The sequence below is a fragment of the Notothenia rossii genome, assembly GCF_949606895.1.
Source record: "Notothenia rossii genome assembly, chromosome: 7".
In the NCBI taxonomy this organism is placed as follows: Eukaryota; Metazoa; Chordata; class Actinopteri; order Perciformes; family Nototheniidae; genus Notothenia; species Notothenia rossii.
In genome coordinates this window covers 8,799,498-8,816,649 of record NC_136905.1, presented here as the reverse complement: position 1 = coordinate 8,816,649, position 17,152 = coordinate 8,799,498, and the positions used below count along the sequence as shown (strand labels likewise).

At 38.5% G+C, this 17,152-nt stretch overlaps 2 protein-coding genes across 3 annotated transcripts in view; both read left to right on the top strand.

The window, feature by feature from the left end:
- LOC307047142 (cell adhesion molecule CEACAM5-like) overlaps window positions 1-17,152 on the top strand; it is a 60,490-nt gene that overhangs the window by 40,429 nt on the left and 2,909 nt on the right. The window contains exons 1-5 of one of the 2 annotated variants that reach the window (XM_079693885.1): window positions 11,957-12,759; window positions 14,162-14,479; window positions 14,756-15,031; window positions 15,791-16,132; window positions 16,770-16,911. In XM_079693885.1, coding sequence (XP_079550011.1) covers window positions 12,702-12,759; window positions 14,162-14,479; window positions 14,756-15,031; window positions 15,791-16,132; window positions 16,770-16,911 — 1,136 coding nt within the window. In that variant the 5' untranslated portion in view covers window positions 11,957-12,701. Of the gene's footprint in view, window positions 1-11,956; window positions 12,760-14,161; window positions 14,480-14,755; window positions 15,032-15,790; window positions 16,133-16,769; window positions 16,912-17,152 lie in introns of those variants that run through there. The other variant, XM_079693884.1, reaches the window with a different exon arrangement.
- Window positions 4,605-11,332, top strand: LOC307047150 (nectin-1-like). The gene is made up of 7 exons (XM_079693895.1): window positions 4,605-5,072; window positions 5,285-5,351; window positions 6,365-6,703; window positions 7,115-7,214; window positions 8,381-8,415; window positions 8,501-8,556; window positions 8,658-11,332. The coding sequence occupies exons 2-7, from the start codon at window positions 5,294-5,296 to the stop codon at window positions 8,769-8,771; spliced, it is 702 nt and encodes a 233-aa protein (XP_079550021.1). The 5' UTR covers window positions 4,605-5,072; window positions 5,285-5,293; the 3' UTR covers window positions 8,772-11,332.

The following is a 17,152-nucleotide window of genomic DNA, read 5'->3' as shown; positions in this document are numbered from 1 at the left end:
TATTGTTATGATCTTGCTGAAGGAATGACTGTACATTTACAAGATGCAACAAATCTTAGGTCTCATTTCTGCCAAATATCTGTCTTCTCTGTTTACGGCAGGAAATAAATTAAAACGTTTGAAATGTTTCACGGCCTGTTAAGGAATTGAGTCTGTCGAACGGAAGTATTGGGGGTAACTCACCCCGAATAACTTTGGCATTTTAAAATGCAAATCAAGTGTTCCTCTACTGCTGTGAAAATACGTATCACACCAGAAATACGTGTTGCAAAAGTGTTGCAAAACGTGACGCAAAGGCAAATGCTTTTTTGTCGGGCTTGCATAATGACCGCCTTAAAAAGGCCACATTATGCATTTTGAGGGTTTGCCTTTCCTTTAGTGTGTTTGTGGTGGGAGTTTATTTATCAAATGTGGTTAGAGAATCAAACCATTCAGCTGTCTTTATCGTATTTTATTTCTTGCAAGAAAGTTCAGTCAGTCATACAGAGAGCATGCAGTCTGCAGAGTGAAAGACGAAGAGTAGAGTTTGGGTTTCATATTTAAACACAGAGAGGAGAAAGGGAGGGGTGAAGCTTGGTGATAATGAAAGGAGGAATTAGGGAGTTGGGCAGTGTTTTTGAAAGTGGGGGCCCCGACCCCCCGGGGGGCCGCCAGGGGGCGCCACACTTTTTTATTTTTTTAGATGTTATTAATAACTGCATATCTATCAATCTGTGTCCTTTGATGCCAATCTTTTAATATTTTTGGTTTTTAAATCTCACAACAGCCCTTCAAGCCAATCAGAATGGAGCTGCCGCTACTGAGAGTGAAACTGAGTATCTGCTCTGCTTTTGGAGAAAGTGAGAGCTAGTGAATGTTTCGCTCTGCGGCTGGATGAGAGCACGGATGTAGCAAATGTCGCAGAATTGCTTGCATACATCAGATTTATTTCAGAAGACAACTTTGTTGAGGAAATATTATTTTGCAAAGCACTGGAAGGTAGGACCACATAAAGAGACATTTTCCAAGTTTTAGATGAGTACATCATCTCAAATGGACTTGACTGGTCTCGTTGTGTGGGTGTGTGTTCAGATGGGGCAGTGGGGCTATGACAGGCAAAGAAAGCGGAGTGACAGCTTCGATCAGGCAGAAGGCCCCAAATGTAGTGGCAACGCACTGCATGTTCCATCGGGAGGCACTTGTTCACATCATTTAAAAAAAAAAATTGCAACAGGGGGCTCCCCGCCAGAGGACAATGCTATATGGGGGTCCTTGGCATGGCAACGTTTGGGAACCCCTGAGTTAGGGAGTTAGGGAGTATCAGGAAGTTCAATAGAAGTTGAAGGTCATAATGTTGGTGCACATAAACTGTAACTAGAGAGAGGAGAGGAGAAAGGGAGGGGTGATTAGGGAGTTAAGGAGTTAGCAAGGACATATCAGGAAGTTCTCAGTTCACCCGAGTTGAAGGTCATACTGTTGGTGCACATAAACTGTAACTAACAACATTGCAACAAATCTTCTCAAGGAATGTTCCCAAGCTTACCTAAGAAGTGTGAGAAGTAGTAAATATAGATAAACATTAGCAAATAAGAATCACACAATGATATTATTAAAGTAAGTAAGTGAATATAATATGTTTCTATTAAAGTGTTATACAGGGTTTTGTGCATGTGAATGGTCTGCAACTGCTAAAATCCTGAAGTTCACTCCAGAGAGAGAACTTTCCCTGGAAATTAACATAATATATCCACTTTAAAGGGGGCCTATTATGCACATATATATATATATACCTTATCTCCTGAATCTCCTCCTAGAGCACCATTGTGTTCTTTGTAACCAAATCTCTCTCAGAGGGGCGTGGGGAGGGGCTCCTTATTTTCATCTAAAGTAACAGACAGAGAATCAGCACTTTGGAAACAGGGCTGAAACAGAGGGGATTATGGGTAATGCTACAATGATCTGTTTGGTGTTTGGAGACAAACACTTCAGAGACATGTTCTGTATATATCTGAGACCTATAATATATTGATGAGAAACAGTATAATAGGGGACCTTTAAATATTACTTGATGAAGACATAACTATATTCGTTCTCTAGCTATTAATACCACTAACAATCTCCATGTTAAACGCAGCACTGTCTCCACTCCATGTTGTGTGCTCTGACTCAGAGGAATATGGCTCAAGATGCAGAGCCTGTTGTGTTTGTTATTCCTGTCATGAACCCCAACACCAATCATTTACATGCAGGCAACAAGCTGAGCTCGACCAACTGAAACACGGAAAGCTTTGCACACCTCCGACCTGATTACCCAGAACACTTGGGGATCGTTTTAGCAGTGGGACTCTGATTGGTGGAGATAATTAAACATCACTTTTCTGAGATGCAGCTTGCCACGAGGTCGCTGGTGCGAGGCTGTGAGATTAATGCATGGTTTTTACTTCATGCTCTTTTGTTTCCTCCTCCAGCATCTTAATCTTTCACTCTCTCACACACACACACACACACACACACACACACACACACACACACACACACACACACACACACACACACACACACTCACACTCACACTCACACCAAGTTCATGTGGCGCTAGGATCAGTACACAGAACTAAATTAGACTGTAGATCTGACATGTTGTTCTCTATTGATACTCTACAGATATATGTACATTACAACGGTTGATATGTATTCAATTACTCTTGCAATGTGCAATGCCCGATCACCAGCTGCTGTTGTAACACTTTCACATCCTAATTTGAGATCAATCAAGTACATCTATATCTGTACTAAGAAAGGAAATATTATATAGAACATTACCAATCAGTCACTGGAATAAATATTTGAAAGTGGATTAAGTGACTGCTGTAAAAAAAACTGTTCAACATGAAAGCAACATTTTTAACTGCAGCAGGAACCATTGCGTTAAACAAATTAGGGGTAAACGTTGAGGGTTAGTTTAAAGAGGAACTATCATGCTTATTTTCAGGTTCATACTTGTATTTTGTGCCTCTGCTGTGACATGTGTGCTTTAATGTTCAAGAAGTGCTACCTGATCTAAATGTGTTTCTTGCACGTTCAAGGTTCCTCTTTTGAAGATTACGATTATGACTCTTTGGCCATGTTTTAATCATAGTTTGTTCCCCTATTTTACTTCCCAACATTTGCTTGAACTTTTGTTGACCCCCGCACCCACTATATTCATATTTTTGGTTTTGTACGCATTCTTGATCTCTTTCGAGAGGCATCATTGAATCAACAAATTGGATTCAAGTTCACCCACTAACCACAAAGTCAGCAAAGGAGAAAAGTGAACCAATTTAGAAACACTCCTTTAATTCTCAGCTGATGAGCTCAGAGTCAATTGATTTTGTTTGCTCAACTAAAAGAGGAATAACCAAAAGAAGTGTGATTGTGTTGAGATGATGACTATCCTGGTCCAAAGTTACAGGGGGGCTGCTAAAACACCAGCTCTGCCAGATTTAAAAGCCCCCCTGCAATTTGATCCACCATGAATCCAGAGTAAATGCTTTGGTTGTGAAAACTAGAAGGGGAGTAGCTAACACCAGTGGGATGTTGGTGAGATTATGATCTAAACCCACCAGACTCAGGAACAGTTTCATCCCACAGGCCATAAGACTATTAAACACCTGAACTATTTAAAGATCATCCATAACATTCATCTGTCTGCATCGGGCAAATTATTTATCTATCATATTCCATTTACTTGTATTTAAACTCTTCTTGCACTATATCTATTTTATTTGTATTTACTTGCACATCTCAAATCATCCTCTTGCACTATTTTATTTGTTCTATATATATTCATGTTGCACTGTTGGAGGAACCTGTGACTCAAGTGTTTCATTGCCATTTCTACACTGTAGCTACTGTGCACATGATAATAACAGCCTTGAATCTTGAATCCTCCTAGCCAAAGTTACAGAGGGGGCCAAATCCAGCCGCCGTAACACCTGCTCTGCCAGATTTAGAAAGGCCCCTTTAATGAGGGAAGTTAAAACCATGTTGAGCAGAGAGTTTCAACAAGTTCCCGCCTTCATGGGGAACAAAAGTTTGAGCATTATCACTAGCTGACAGCCAACTTCACACAACAAACACACGCAGAGCAGCATTTTCAGAACTGTGCCACACATTCAAGGAATTTAAAATAACTCATCACAAGAAGTGTTACATGTAGAAACTGAATATAAAATGAAACATAATTAAACTGTGTGAGGACTGTTTGGCTCCATTGCATCTCCACAACAATGTCATGTTTGTGTGTTTTGGGCCATCAGACGTACACAAGGCGAAAGCTGGAATTAAGCAAAATCTGCTTTTTGGCTGCTACTACCAAACAAAAAGATCAGACAATTTGATCCACAATAATCAGGAAGTCTGGATACGTCTTAAAACAGCCAGCAATGATGCAAAGCCTCTGATATTGATTAAAAACATAACTCAAGCTTATTTAGGACTTACTTTGTCCAGAGTAAAATAATGTTTCATTAGCACACTCTCTAGACTTCAAATACCTTCACTTCACCACAAGAGGGCGCTTTTAAAACTTGTGGCTACTTCACGTGGGACAGAGAGAAATTAACCAAAGGTCGGAAATAATGCAGCCTGGTGATTACTGATAACAAATGACAGATTGAAAGAGAAACGACTTCCCATTCAAAACAATGGTATTGCTTTGTATTCCTGGTAAAAGTGCTGAGTGCGGGGAGTCATGTCCACTTCTACTTCTTGGGTGAGTTATTTTAAATAATAAATATGCAGATGTGTACACGTCGGATAAAATGGGATGTGCGGTTACCACCATAGGTTACCACCCTTGACTATCAGAGTGTAATCTGATGCGTGTTTACAGCACTGTATCGTGCCAGTGCTCAGTGAGTTGTGTCATTCAGTGTTTGTGGTGGTGGCCAACCATCACAACATGTTCCTCAAATGAGACTTTTGTCTGTGTTTGCCTCGAGCTGTCATCCTTTTCTGAGACTTGTCTGGCGTTTCCACAAGTCATATGTTTACAGTGTTTTCGACTAAAGCACCAGCAACCGGACATCGAAGGATTTACCTCTGTAGCTGTGAGTTTCCTTAATATTTACTTAAGCTTCTTTTTTTTTAATTAGTTGTTAATTGTTGCAAAGAAAAAACTATGACATGCCAGTTTAATTTAGCGTACTTCAGTTTGAACTGAGTAGCTCAGTATTATCCTAATTTGCTGCTACATTGACTCATATTTGCATTCTTATGTTGTATTGTAATGTGTTTCTATTATTTTGTCCACCCCTTTTAGTTATGAAAAATGAAAACTTGCAGCAAGTCCCCTGAAATGCTCCTGATTTACATCATGTTACTCCCAGGTAAGACAACATGTTTTGACATTTTTAAAACATATATAGCCTAATACTGAGAGGATTATATTTATTTTAAATCAATTGAAAAGTTTGTTTTAGAGAATCATTTCTTAAACTTCCTCTTCCAAACAGAATTTGCCTAGTTTTACAATCATATACAGCTTCTCTAAAATACTCTGTGGTGCGAACAGATGCTTTTGTAAAGTGCTGTTGAATCTGTGTCTGAAAAAAGGGTGGCTTGAGTAATTATGAAAACAAACGTTACAGTGTTGATAGAGATAACCAGACAGCACATCTCTTGCCAGTGTATCATGTTCTGTTTTAGCAGCACAATACTTCTGTCCTAAAATAAAACGTAAATACAGTACTTTTACTTATTTACTTTCTTCCACTGAACATCTTCGTAGTCTTCAAGAGACTCTGTTGAGAACATGTGCGAACACAAGGGAGCAATTTTAATTAAAGTGGACTTATTATGCTAATTTTCAGGTTCATATTTGTATTTTGTGCTCAAAAAGCTCTTTATTTTTCTCATACTGCCTGTACTGCAGCACTTCTTTTCACCCTCTGTCTGAAACCAGAGCCCAGTCTGCTCTGATTGGTTAGCTGGTCGACTTCCGCCCCTTAGCCTATAACGTACAATGTGTTAAAGTGCTAGCCAATAGAAGCACAAGTGTTTATATTGGCTATAAAGACCACACTTGTGCCACATGCAAAACGTTAGAGTGATGTCTCTATAACGAAGTTAAATCGAGACGTTTAAGGCATGAATTCACGAGTGAAGCCATTTATATGCTCAAAAAACCTATAACACACTACAGGAAAGATAAAAACCCAAAAGGCCTCTTAAAACATAATTTTAGGAAGTTGGGTTTTGAAATGAACAAAACCATGTTGACAAATGTTATAAAAAGGACTCGATGTGTGTTTAAAATAAGGTTAAATTACAAATCATCTTGTTTAGTTTTTTTGATAAAAGAATAATAAACGGCCATCTTTTCACATTACTTTTTTTGCAGTTGTTGAGGCACAACAACTCAAAATGGAGCCTGAAGTGACGGGATACCTCGGAGAGGAGGTCACCCTGCGATGCCAATTCATCCCGGGACCAAAAGATAACATCTCTCAGGTTCAGTGGGAGCTGAAGACACCAGAAGGAGAGGAAATCCTCATCATTGTTTCTAGTGTGGTATTAGGCATTAGTGTCCACAACAGTTCTCTGAAGGAGAGAGTGAAGATTGCAGAACAATCTTTGGTCATTCAAGAGGTTGAAATGAGAGATGCAGGGTTGTACACCTGCAGCGTTACAGCTTTTCCCAGCGGTCCCTTTGAAGGAACCACCAAACTTGTTGTTAAAGGTGAGTAAGAAAAACATTCTTGATGAAAAATCTTATTTCTGATACTATTTCTTGTTTCCAGTTTAATATAAATGTGTTTAACGCCACTGCTAGGACTGGGAGGTATGGAGTACTGTATATCAAATATAATATAATCATTGGTTATGTAAATGTAATGAATTAGTGAAAATTGCATCACCTACCGTACTTTAAAACCAGGAAAGGACAACACTTATGCAACATTACGATATATCCCTTCACATATTATAATATTGGTATCTTTTTCCCCAACCCTTTTTCCTTGAGTAAATACTTGAAGTGTGATCAGTTGCCTTGTTGTCCATCAACTATTTAAAATGTAAACCATAATGATACATTAATTGGGATTATACAAACAGTGACGGTTAATCAAAGTCATGTTTCTTCTCTCAGAACAGAAGCCACCGTCTGCATGGACGGTGTCTGCTATAGTGATCGCCGTCATGCTGCTGTTAGGCATCGTGGCTGCCATTATCTACCTCTTCATCAGAAAGTGAGTATTAACCCATAACCAAGACTCTTCTGTTCCAAATGGATCTGAATGTATCATCAATTAATAGTCTTTGTTCAATGGCTGACATGCATTGATCACGTTTCCATGAAGACCTTTGTCATTCATACTCCTCCCTCTGCAAAACACTTTACATACATGTATGTAGCACATTTTCAAAAACTCTGCAAGCTACACTAAAAATGTTATACATTTCAGCAGCAACTACATTAAGATATATGGATATTCTAGCATACAATGAAAATACAAGCACAGTTTTTAATGAGATTTATTTCCAGTGTTACAATCAAACAAGCTCATTTTGAAACATGTTTGAATAGTTTTGTGTTTTTTTTGTAGTTTTGAAGGTAAAACAATAATCACTATTTGGCCAAAGTCCATGCTGGTAAGAGCTTTAAAAAGAGAGTTTGTTGGCAATCAAAAAAACAGTATGTGAGGAAGCGCACACACTCCCTCACTAACATGTTGGTCTTAACTATTTGTTTGTTAAGAAAGGTAGTACATGTTTTTTCAGAGTTGTCTTTAGTTCAGTTAAAGTTATAAAAACAGTTTACATAGACAAACTAATAAAATGCATCTAAATTAATTTGTCAGTCTGTAAAATACACAAGCACCAAGTAATCACCATTTCCTTTGTTCAGACCTGGAGGCCATCTTGTCCCAGTGCTCAAAGGGCACTCACACAGTAATACATACTTTTAACACTTAACATTTAGTCCAGCACATTACAGTAATACTGAAGCAGAAAGGTATATGTTACAGTATTACTGTAATGTGCTGGACTAAAGAGGAAGTCTTTTAATTCTATACATGCAAAGTAGACTGGCAGTTGGTAAAGTAGAGGGGAAAAACCCAACACGTTGCATAAGTATGCATCACTTAGCATCATGTACTTATTTTCAGTTGAATTTCAGGGTTGTTTAGGTTTCGGTCATTTTCAATATTGTTCCATAAATGTAACTTGTCGTCCTGAAGTCTTTTTTTTTTTTTATATGAATTTGTACAGAATTAAGCTTACATATTGGAAAACATTAAAAATGTGCTATTTGTCAGTTTGTCGTTGCTTTATTTAATTTTAAGGAATAAGAAAGAAAAGTCCCTTCTGATGCAGAAAACTAACCGCAGACATTTTTATTCCTTTAAATCAGGCGTGATCCGAAGGTCAGACACTGTGTCTACATTGGTGAGAATGAAAGCCCATTTCACCACGCTTTGATTTATTTAAATTTGTTTCAGTTCCCTCGACTAACCCGCCTCTGTCTTTGCAGATACAGACGGTCCGGTGATGGATGTGTCGCGGCAATCTGTTCTCAAAAGAGAAGAGGTGAGCTAGTGTCTAAATTTAGGTTGAATAAGTTCCACTCAGATTACATTAAACAAAGCAACCAAAACAACCAAGTCACTCTCTCTTTCACTACCTCTTAGGATGTGGTGTACTCTGACGTCAGGCTGAAAACATCCAGAGATGCTCCGCCCGACGAGAAACACACGGTGGGCGACGTCACGTACGCCGTAGTTGTGCGCCATCAGCTCCAATGAACACGAGATGGATGTCTTTCTTTTACTTGCAAGAATCTGAAAAATGCTGGATACGAGTTGTATTTATATATTTATATCAGCTTCTAAAGTAAAACCTGCTCCATGGCTTCAAATCATCCTCTCATTTTCCACTTTAGCCTCAAAGCAGGCGATTTAGTTTAAAGGAAATGTAGTACGTTTTTCTCTGATAGGGACCTTTTTTATATGTGGAGGTATTAAGTGAAGAAAAGATCAGTATTTTAAAGTAGCCGGGGTTGTATCATTTAGCCGACACTAGCGAAACATTACCGTCTTTTGGTTTCACCTAGCTTTTAAAGTACAATAAATAAACTCTGTTCCAAGCTACAAATCATATGAAGAAAGCCAAATATCCTTCACAGATGTGCCTTGTTACCACATTTCCATCTAAATCTGACATTTTCCTTCAGTTACGTCTGTCTTGGCCCTGTACCAGAGTTAACCGTGCTCTTAAAGAGGCCCTATGCTTTTTGGGGTTTCCCCTGTCCTGTAGCGTGTTATAAAGTGTGCATGTGAATGGTCTGCAGAGCCTAAAATCCCTTTCTCTCCAACACACTGCCTGCAACTTTCTCCATTGGACTCCTTTGTTTACCTCAGTGACATCACCATGTAACAGTTGCATACCGATTAGCTTACGCACCAGCACATTGTACGTGATAAACTAAGGGGCGGGACAATATCTAAGCAGCTGACCAAACACAACAGAGCAGACTGGGCTCTGGTTTCAGACAGAGGGTGAAAAGAGGAGCTGTAGCACAGGCAGTATGAGGAGAATATAGAGCTTTTTGAACATTAAAGCGTGGAGACATGTCCCAGTAGAGGCACAAAATACAAATATGAAACCTCTAAATTAGCATAATAGGCCCCTTTAAGGTGTATGTGTTTAATAGAAGCAAAATGTTGGATTCATTCCCTCTTGCAAATCAAGTGTTGCTCAAAAAGAATAATTATTATTTTGAAAATTAAACTACTAATATTATTTTGCCGACATGTTTCCTGCCATTTGGTTTCAAATATATATAACAGGTAGGAATGGTAGAAACCAGCACGCCTCCAACGTGTCAGCGAGGTTAATGACATTTTACTTTGCCGTGCTGCACAGTAGAGAAACACTCAGCAGTCACGGTAGATTTCATTACACAAAGTTCCTATTCCACTTTTTGGCGACCATCAAAGACGGAAGACAAAAACAGGAAGAAAAGAAGTTAAAAATTACACAATAAAAAAAAGGAGAACCAACACAGACTCGCTGGTGCGTCTGGTGGTTGCTTGTTTCTGCAAAATAATTTACTTTTTAAATGGCATTTCTTTGTGATTCACCTTAATTGACTTCAGAATCAGAGAGGAAGGCTGCAATCATGCCCATTTTAAAAACCAAGAATATAATTTAAAGAACATTTGCTTGACATATTCAAATGGCACAGATACTGATAACACTTGTTTTACTAACCCTACCCAGTATTCTGTCTGCTTTGATTTTGAATGTGAGGATGCCGTTCACAGATGTTGCAGACTTTGCATGCGTTTTGTAAGAAGGTGACAAAACTATGGTTTGAAAAGTTTCTGTACTGATGCACACCATCACTGAGCATCTCCAACCGTCACTATCTGAACCTGCCGAGTGTTCAGCTGCACTTCCTGACTCCGTTTGTGGGTGTGAGACTGCTCGTTCTGACAAAACATGTGAAAACAGAACTAGTTGTTTTAAGTGAGTGAGAAAAAAGGGCTTGTTTAACTGTTAATGTTCAGTGTTGTTCCATTTAGTTTATATTGAAAGGGATTGCATTTTAACCTTAACAACAGTCAGTGTTATGCATTACCTTTTGCAGGTAACAATGTAGAGGAACAGGACAACACTTCTGTGAATTGTTTTTACCGTTTAATAAACCTGTAAATGTTCAGACTTCATAAAAGGAAGTGGTTTTTCATTTTTTTTGTGATGTACAAAATTCTGTCATGGCAGGAAACAGATAAGAGATAGGGAGTGCGTTATGAAAGTATTTCCACAGCAGTCATCATATTTCTTAAGATAAAAACACACGCAGCCACGTCGCAAAGTCCAATAGTTGACAATGTGGAAGGAATAACGTGCAGTTTGATGGTTTCTTGCTTAAAAAAAAGGTATTTTATCCAAATGCTTGAAACACTTTGTGCCATTTGTCATTTTGAGATGTTGCCTTCCTCTGTGTCTCTTTGGGGTCAATCGTCTAATTCTGTCTTTCTGTGGTTGTCTTGATGGTCGCGTCACTTCCCTCTTTTTGGTCATATTCTCATCTAACTTTTGACTAGTCTGCACTTGTTGTTGATGAAACTGATCGGCTCGACTGTCTCTCAAATTGTAATGATTGTATGTATTACTTGAATTTTACTTAACAGACTGTACGTGGTTTGTCTTGTTTTGCTTTTTGCCTTTTTGCTTATGTACAGTAAGTTGATGCTATTGTCGGGACCCCCTTGGAAACGAGATGGTGCATCTCAAGGGGTTTATCCCAATAAATAAAATGTCTATATATAGAGACAGCAATAAATGTTTTATGTTGTCATTTTGAAGTGCCTGTGTGTGTTTGGAGCTTCATGATAAGGACTTGACATTCTGTTTGTAAATGTTTTGATTGTTGAGAAAAGAAACTGATTTAGAGAGTCTTAATGTGAGACTTCAGGCCATGATGTGTGTGTGTGTGTGTGTGTGTGTGTGTGTGTGTGTGTGTGTGTGTGTGTGTGTGTGTGTGTGTGTGTGTGTGTGTGTGTGTGTGTGTGTGTGTGTGTGTGTGTGTGTGTGTGTGTGTGTGTGTGTGTGTGTGTGGCCGAGCATTACTACACTTGTGGGGACCTAAATCTGTTTACACAGTCACGTGTGGGGACTCGCTTCCCGTATGGGGACAAATCGGAGGTCCCCATGAGGGGAATCATTAATTTTAGGGTGAAGACTTGGTTATGGTTAAGGTTAGGATAAGTCTACAGAAAATGCATGTAAGTCAATGTAATGTCCCCTGAAGTAATGTATACATGGTGTGTGTGTGTGTGTGTGTGTGTGTGTGTGTGTGTGTGTGTGTGTGTGTGTGTGTGTGTGTGTGTGTGTGTGTGTGTGTGTGTGTGTGTGTGTGTGTGTGTGTGTGTGTGTGTGTGTGTGTGTGTGTGTGTGGCTGCAAAGGTTCTGTGAATACGGTGCATGTGTTAAATAGGTTATAATAAACTTTAACACTGTAACGGTAGAGACATTTCCATCGTTGATATTATTAGCTCAAAGAAAGAACATTTGCACATTTGAAAGGTTGAATAGATTATATATTACAATGTTTAACCTATAAATAAAATGCAGACCTAAAACTTCAATAAAACCTGCATTTAAAGATCATCATTTACATTTTAAATGATAATCTTTATGTGAAAAACCTTTAACTTTTCCCTTTAAATTTGACCTGAGCTCATGGTCCTTGTGATTTCTAGCTTCACCTCCAACTATTTCACAGGACACTTTTTATAAAGCTTAAGGAAATGGACTCCCATCTATAATTGGGTTTAAGGAACCACCGCCCAGATAAAGGCAAGATAATTGTAAATGTTTGGGGAATAAAACGCTTCTTTTGGAAGAGTTGAGGAACTTGTTTAACTTTGACATCTTGGTCTGACTGACCCGAGAGCGAGAGTGTCCATTCTTAAAAAATAACCAAACAGAAAGGAAAGATTTGTAATTTCACTTTAATTCATATATACTGTATACCTTGTCTTTTAATTAAAACACACAGAAGCTCTCCTCTGCACATTATCAGAATGTCTCCACATGAGGTCACTGTGCTACTGAAGGTTACAGCAGGAGGGATGAACCAGGACATCTCTTAAACTAAACTGCAGTAAGAAGAAGACAAAGCCTAGATCACTCATCCCGTTTCTGTCACTTTGTTGGTGTGCACGATGACTTCCAGCAGACCCCTCCTCGTTCTTCTGTGGTTCATTCACATGACAATCCCAGGTAAGAGACGGTTTTACACATTTGAGTACAAATACTGGTTTTAAAGCTTTTGAAGGTTCAACCAGAACTACATCTTTGATTTTGACAATCTCTATAACCGGTGTTCATTTTTACATGTAAGAACAGGAAGGGCGGTAAAAAGTTAACATGCAGTCAATTCAACATTCAGTAAAAATAGCACCATTTTGGATAACTCTGTTTAAAAGTAGCAAAAACTGAAGCACAACAAATGTAAGGTCTCATAGGAAGAAACAGCGTGGCTCCTTTGTGTTAGAATAATTTTTTAAGTGAACTTTTTAACTACGCTGTTTTTTTGTTTCATCCATAATGATGTCATTTTTAATTAAATCGAAATCTTAAAATAACTTCAACTGTCAGGTGAATTATGTAGAAGTGCAACTTTCCCATCTATTATCTTTAATAAAATGCATTTACTTTCCTATAGTTTAAATACATTTATAAAACGGACAAGTCAAATCAAGCAATCTGATTGGTTCTTAGCCGTGATATACTGAGCGTATACCACGGGTAGAATTGTAAGTTACTTTTCACAACAAGTCAGTATCCCTCCGCGTCTGAGAAAAACAGTATACCGTTGGGCTTTTCCGCTTCGCGTCGGGCCGAACCACGCCCCTTAGCTGTGATATAATGAGCATATACCACGGCCTGTCGTGAGCTATTGCTTAAATATACTCTTTTACTTAAAGTAAAACATTTAAAAATATAAAAGTACAAAGATGTTGGCATTAAAGTAATTTATAGTAAAAGTATTTGTTGTGCAGTCTGACCCATTGCATAATAAATACTGGATTTTGAATATTGATGCATGAAAGTGTCAGATCTGATAAAGGTTGTTTTAATTACTTTATATAAACTGTTGAAGTATAATTTTGTTATTGATTTATATTTTTGTATTAGCTAAGTATAAAGATGGTCTTAGTCCAAACCAGGTGGGAGAAGAGCCACTTCCCACCCCTGCTCAATCCTGGCATCGTGGCTGGTGTGACTCCACAGCACCATGGCATCTACATGTTGTTTGGACATAATAAAAACTCAACTCTTTTATGAGAGGCCATTTTTCAATGAATTATAAAAGGATCATTTATAAATTGCTTGTTGCGTACACTGTAAATTATCAACAACAGTTCTGGTAAGATAAACCTTTTAGAGGCATAGTTATAGTAACCTAGTATTACCCTAACTTCATTCACAGGTTTTGTTTGGTTTAAGAGCTGAAAGTAATTTAGGAATAACTTAAAACTTAGCATTGAAAACAGTCTCTTCACGTCCAGATAAACTGTTTATGAGCTTCCTCAGAGAGAACAATATAGCTTACTTTTACTGCTGCTGATTTGTGTTTTGAATGATTTCTAAAATAGATCCTCTCTCCGTCTCTCTCCAGGTTTAACTGAAGGAGCTGTTGTGTTGCCAGACGGTCCTCTGAATGCAGCTGTGGGAGGGAAAGTGATGTTCACCACAACACTGACTCCAGGAACAACATTTCAAATAGTGAACTGGAGATTTGGTGCTAAATATATATTTACTTGGAATGTTAACAACTACACTGCACCAGAGTATGAAGGCAGGATCACCTTCTTCAGGTCTACTGGATCTCTGGAGCTCAGGAACCTGGCTCTAACTGACAGTGGAGAATACTCAGTTACCAATTTAATACCTGGAGAACTATTACAGTCATGGACCACAAGACTGGACGTATACGGTGAGAAAGTTTCACATGTTGCATATCTTTCTCTGCTGAATGAAAATGTGCGTAGCGATTGAGCAAGTAAACAATGATATAGGCCCTTTATTATTTGCACCACCATCATCAAATAAAAATGTATGAAATGTTGCTTTTTTTCGTGGATGGAGCTTGTAAAAACTTTCAATGTGGAACCATGAATAATCAATATCTCCTCTTAAGATGAAACTTCAGCCACTTCAGTGTTTTCTTCTATTGTAACTTTATAAAATATGTTTTGTGCTTCACCCACAGAGCCAGTCTCCAATGTAATGGTAACCTCCAGCAGCACAGAGCTGGTGGAGTTCAGCTCCGTCAGTCTGTCCTGCTCCTCCTCTGGACCCTCTCTCTCTTTCCTCTGGCTGAACAGCAGCTCTGAGGTTACAGGAAGTGACAGAGTTCAGATCACTGATGGAGGATCCACTTTAACTATAGTTAATGTGACCCACTACGACCAGGGACCCTTCAGCTGCCGTGTATCTAATCCTGTCAGTGAGGGAACCAGTGCTCAACTAACCCTCTCCATCTACTGTGAGTAACTCATGTTCATACATTTGATTCTGCACATTGCTTTAAAGTTGATGGTATTATGAGGCTTCAAACTGAGTACATTGTACCAACTGGAGCAGGACTACAGACAGGGACCACAATACTGAACATAAAAGGTGAGGGAACTTTTCAAACGTTGCGTCTCGTTTAGTGTTAAAAAAAAAAAATACTCTTTTACTTAAAGTGTAAGAAAAATATTTTTGAAAAAAAAAAAATACAAACATTTTGGCATTAAAATAAACTTAAGTAATTTATAGTAAAAGCATTTTTTTATGCATTCTGGCCCATTTCAGAATAATATAATAAATACTGGATTTTTAATCTTGATGTATGAAAGTGTCAGATCTGATAAAAGGTTGTTTTAATTACTTTATACAAACTGTTGAAAGATAATTTAACCGATAACTGCATTACATTTTTTTATTGATTTATATTTTGTATTAGCTAATAAAGTAAATAAAGCTGTCAAATAAATGTAGTGGAGTAAAAGTACACGATTAAAATACTACAACTACTTCAAAATTGTATTCAAGTACAGTACTTGAGTAAATGTACTTCATTAAATTCTCCCAATATTGATCCAACACTGATAGAGATTATGCTGTGTGTACACAGGGGAGCCATCAATAAATAAAAACGGTGTTGAAAAACATGTTACAAAGGAAGGATTCCATGTATGTCATAAAAAGGGGAAATCTAAAAAAAGTAAATTCCCATAATTTCATAATATTTTTGTTGCAGTTCTTGAGGAACAGCAACTCAAAATGGAGCCTGAAGTGACGGGATACCTCGGAGAGGAGGTCACCCTGCGATGCCAATTCATCCCGGGACCAAAAGATGACATAATCTCTCAGGTTCTGTGGGAGCTGAACGCACCAGCTGGAAAGAAAATCCTCATCATTGTTACTAGAGGTGAATCAGAAGTTAGTGTCCACAACAGTTCTCTGAAGGAGAGACTGAAGATTGCAGAACAATCTTTGATCATTCAAGATGTTGAAATGAGAGATGCAGGGTCGTACACCTGCACCGTTACAGCTTTTCCCAGCGGTGTGTTTGAAGGAACCACCAAACTCGTTGTTAAAGGTGAGTAAGTAATACTCTCTATAATATGAACTCTGACCCTCAACTCACAAGCAGATAACTCACATGATAATAAATCATCAGAATTGGGTTTGGGTTAAAAGGCAGACAGGGAGAGGCCATCCAGGTGGTGCAAAGGCAGGCACACATTTCTAAGTAAGCGTGGGTCATGACAGCTGGCGGAAAAACAGGAACAACAGACTACAGCAGGAAGACAACCTTTTCACCATCCAAATCTATGCTACCACCATATTTAGTAAACCACACATAAGATGAAGTAAGTCCATATACACAGCAAAGAAAAAGAATATGCCGGAAATAAAAAAACAGGATGTCTTGCATTCTGCCAATCTTAGAGAATAATAGATTACAAGCAACAGGATTGAAGCATGTCACAGTAGAGGCACGAAATACAAATATAATCCTTACAATTTGATTAATAGAGCCCATTTAATTGCATCCAACAGCACATTGTTAGGGCAGCGGCAGTACTGTATGTAGGTGACCAAATCCACCTGCCGGCACCTTGAAAGCTCAATTAACAAACATTATACCTTTTTCCAAACTATTCCTTTAAAATATCACTGAATAAACAGTTTGCATTGTTGAAAGTTCATCATAGTTGTGTTTCTTTTTTCAGAAGGGCTGGGTTCAGAAGGGCTGGGTTCAGAAGGGCTGGGTTCAGAAGGGCCGCACATGTTAGCAAAAATAATCACTGGAGGAGTATTTGTGCTGATAGTAGGCACCATGCTGGCCACCACTCTCTTCCTCATCAGAAAAAGGTGTGTGTGTGTGTGTGTGTGTGTGTGTGTGTGTGTGTGTGTGTGTGTGTGTGTGTGTGTGTGTGTGTGTGTGTGTGTGTGTGTGTGTGTGTGTGTGTGTGTGTGTGTGTGTGTGTGTGTGTGTGTGTGTGTGCGTGTGCGTGTGTGTGTGTGTTATATATTATGTAGGAGTATACAACATGATGTGTTGAAACGTTCTCCATGACTAAGAGGTTTACAACATGAGGTATAGCGAGTAAAT

What these genes read in the sequence shown, in the direction of transcription:
- LOC307047150 (XM_079693895.1), top strand. Translation starts at nt 5,294, where the DNA reads ATGAAAACTTGCAGCAAGTCCCCTGAAATGCTCCTGATTTACATCATG. An exon ending in TTACATCATGTTACTCCCAG is followed by an intron (nt 5,352 to 6,364) that starts GTAAGACAACAT and finishes CTTTTTTTGCAG; the next exon opens with TTGTTGAGGCACAACAACTC. An exon ending in ATCTACCTCTTCATCAGAAA is followed by an intron (nt 7,215 to 8,380) that starts GTGAGTATTAAC and finishes CCTTTAAATCAG; the next exon opens with GCGTGATCCGAAGGTCAGAC.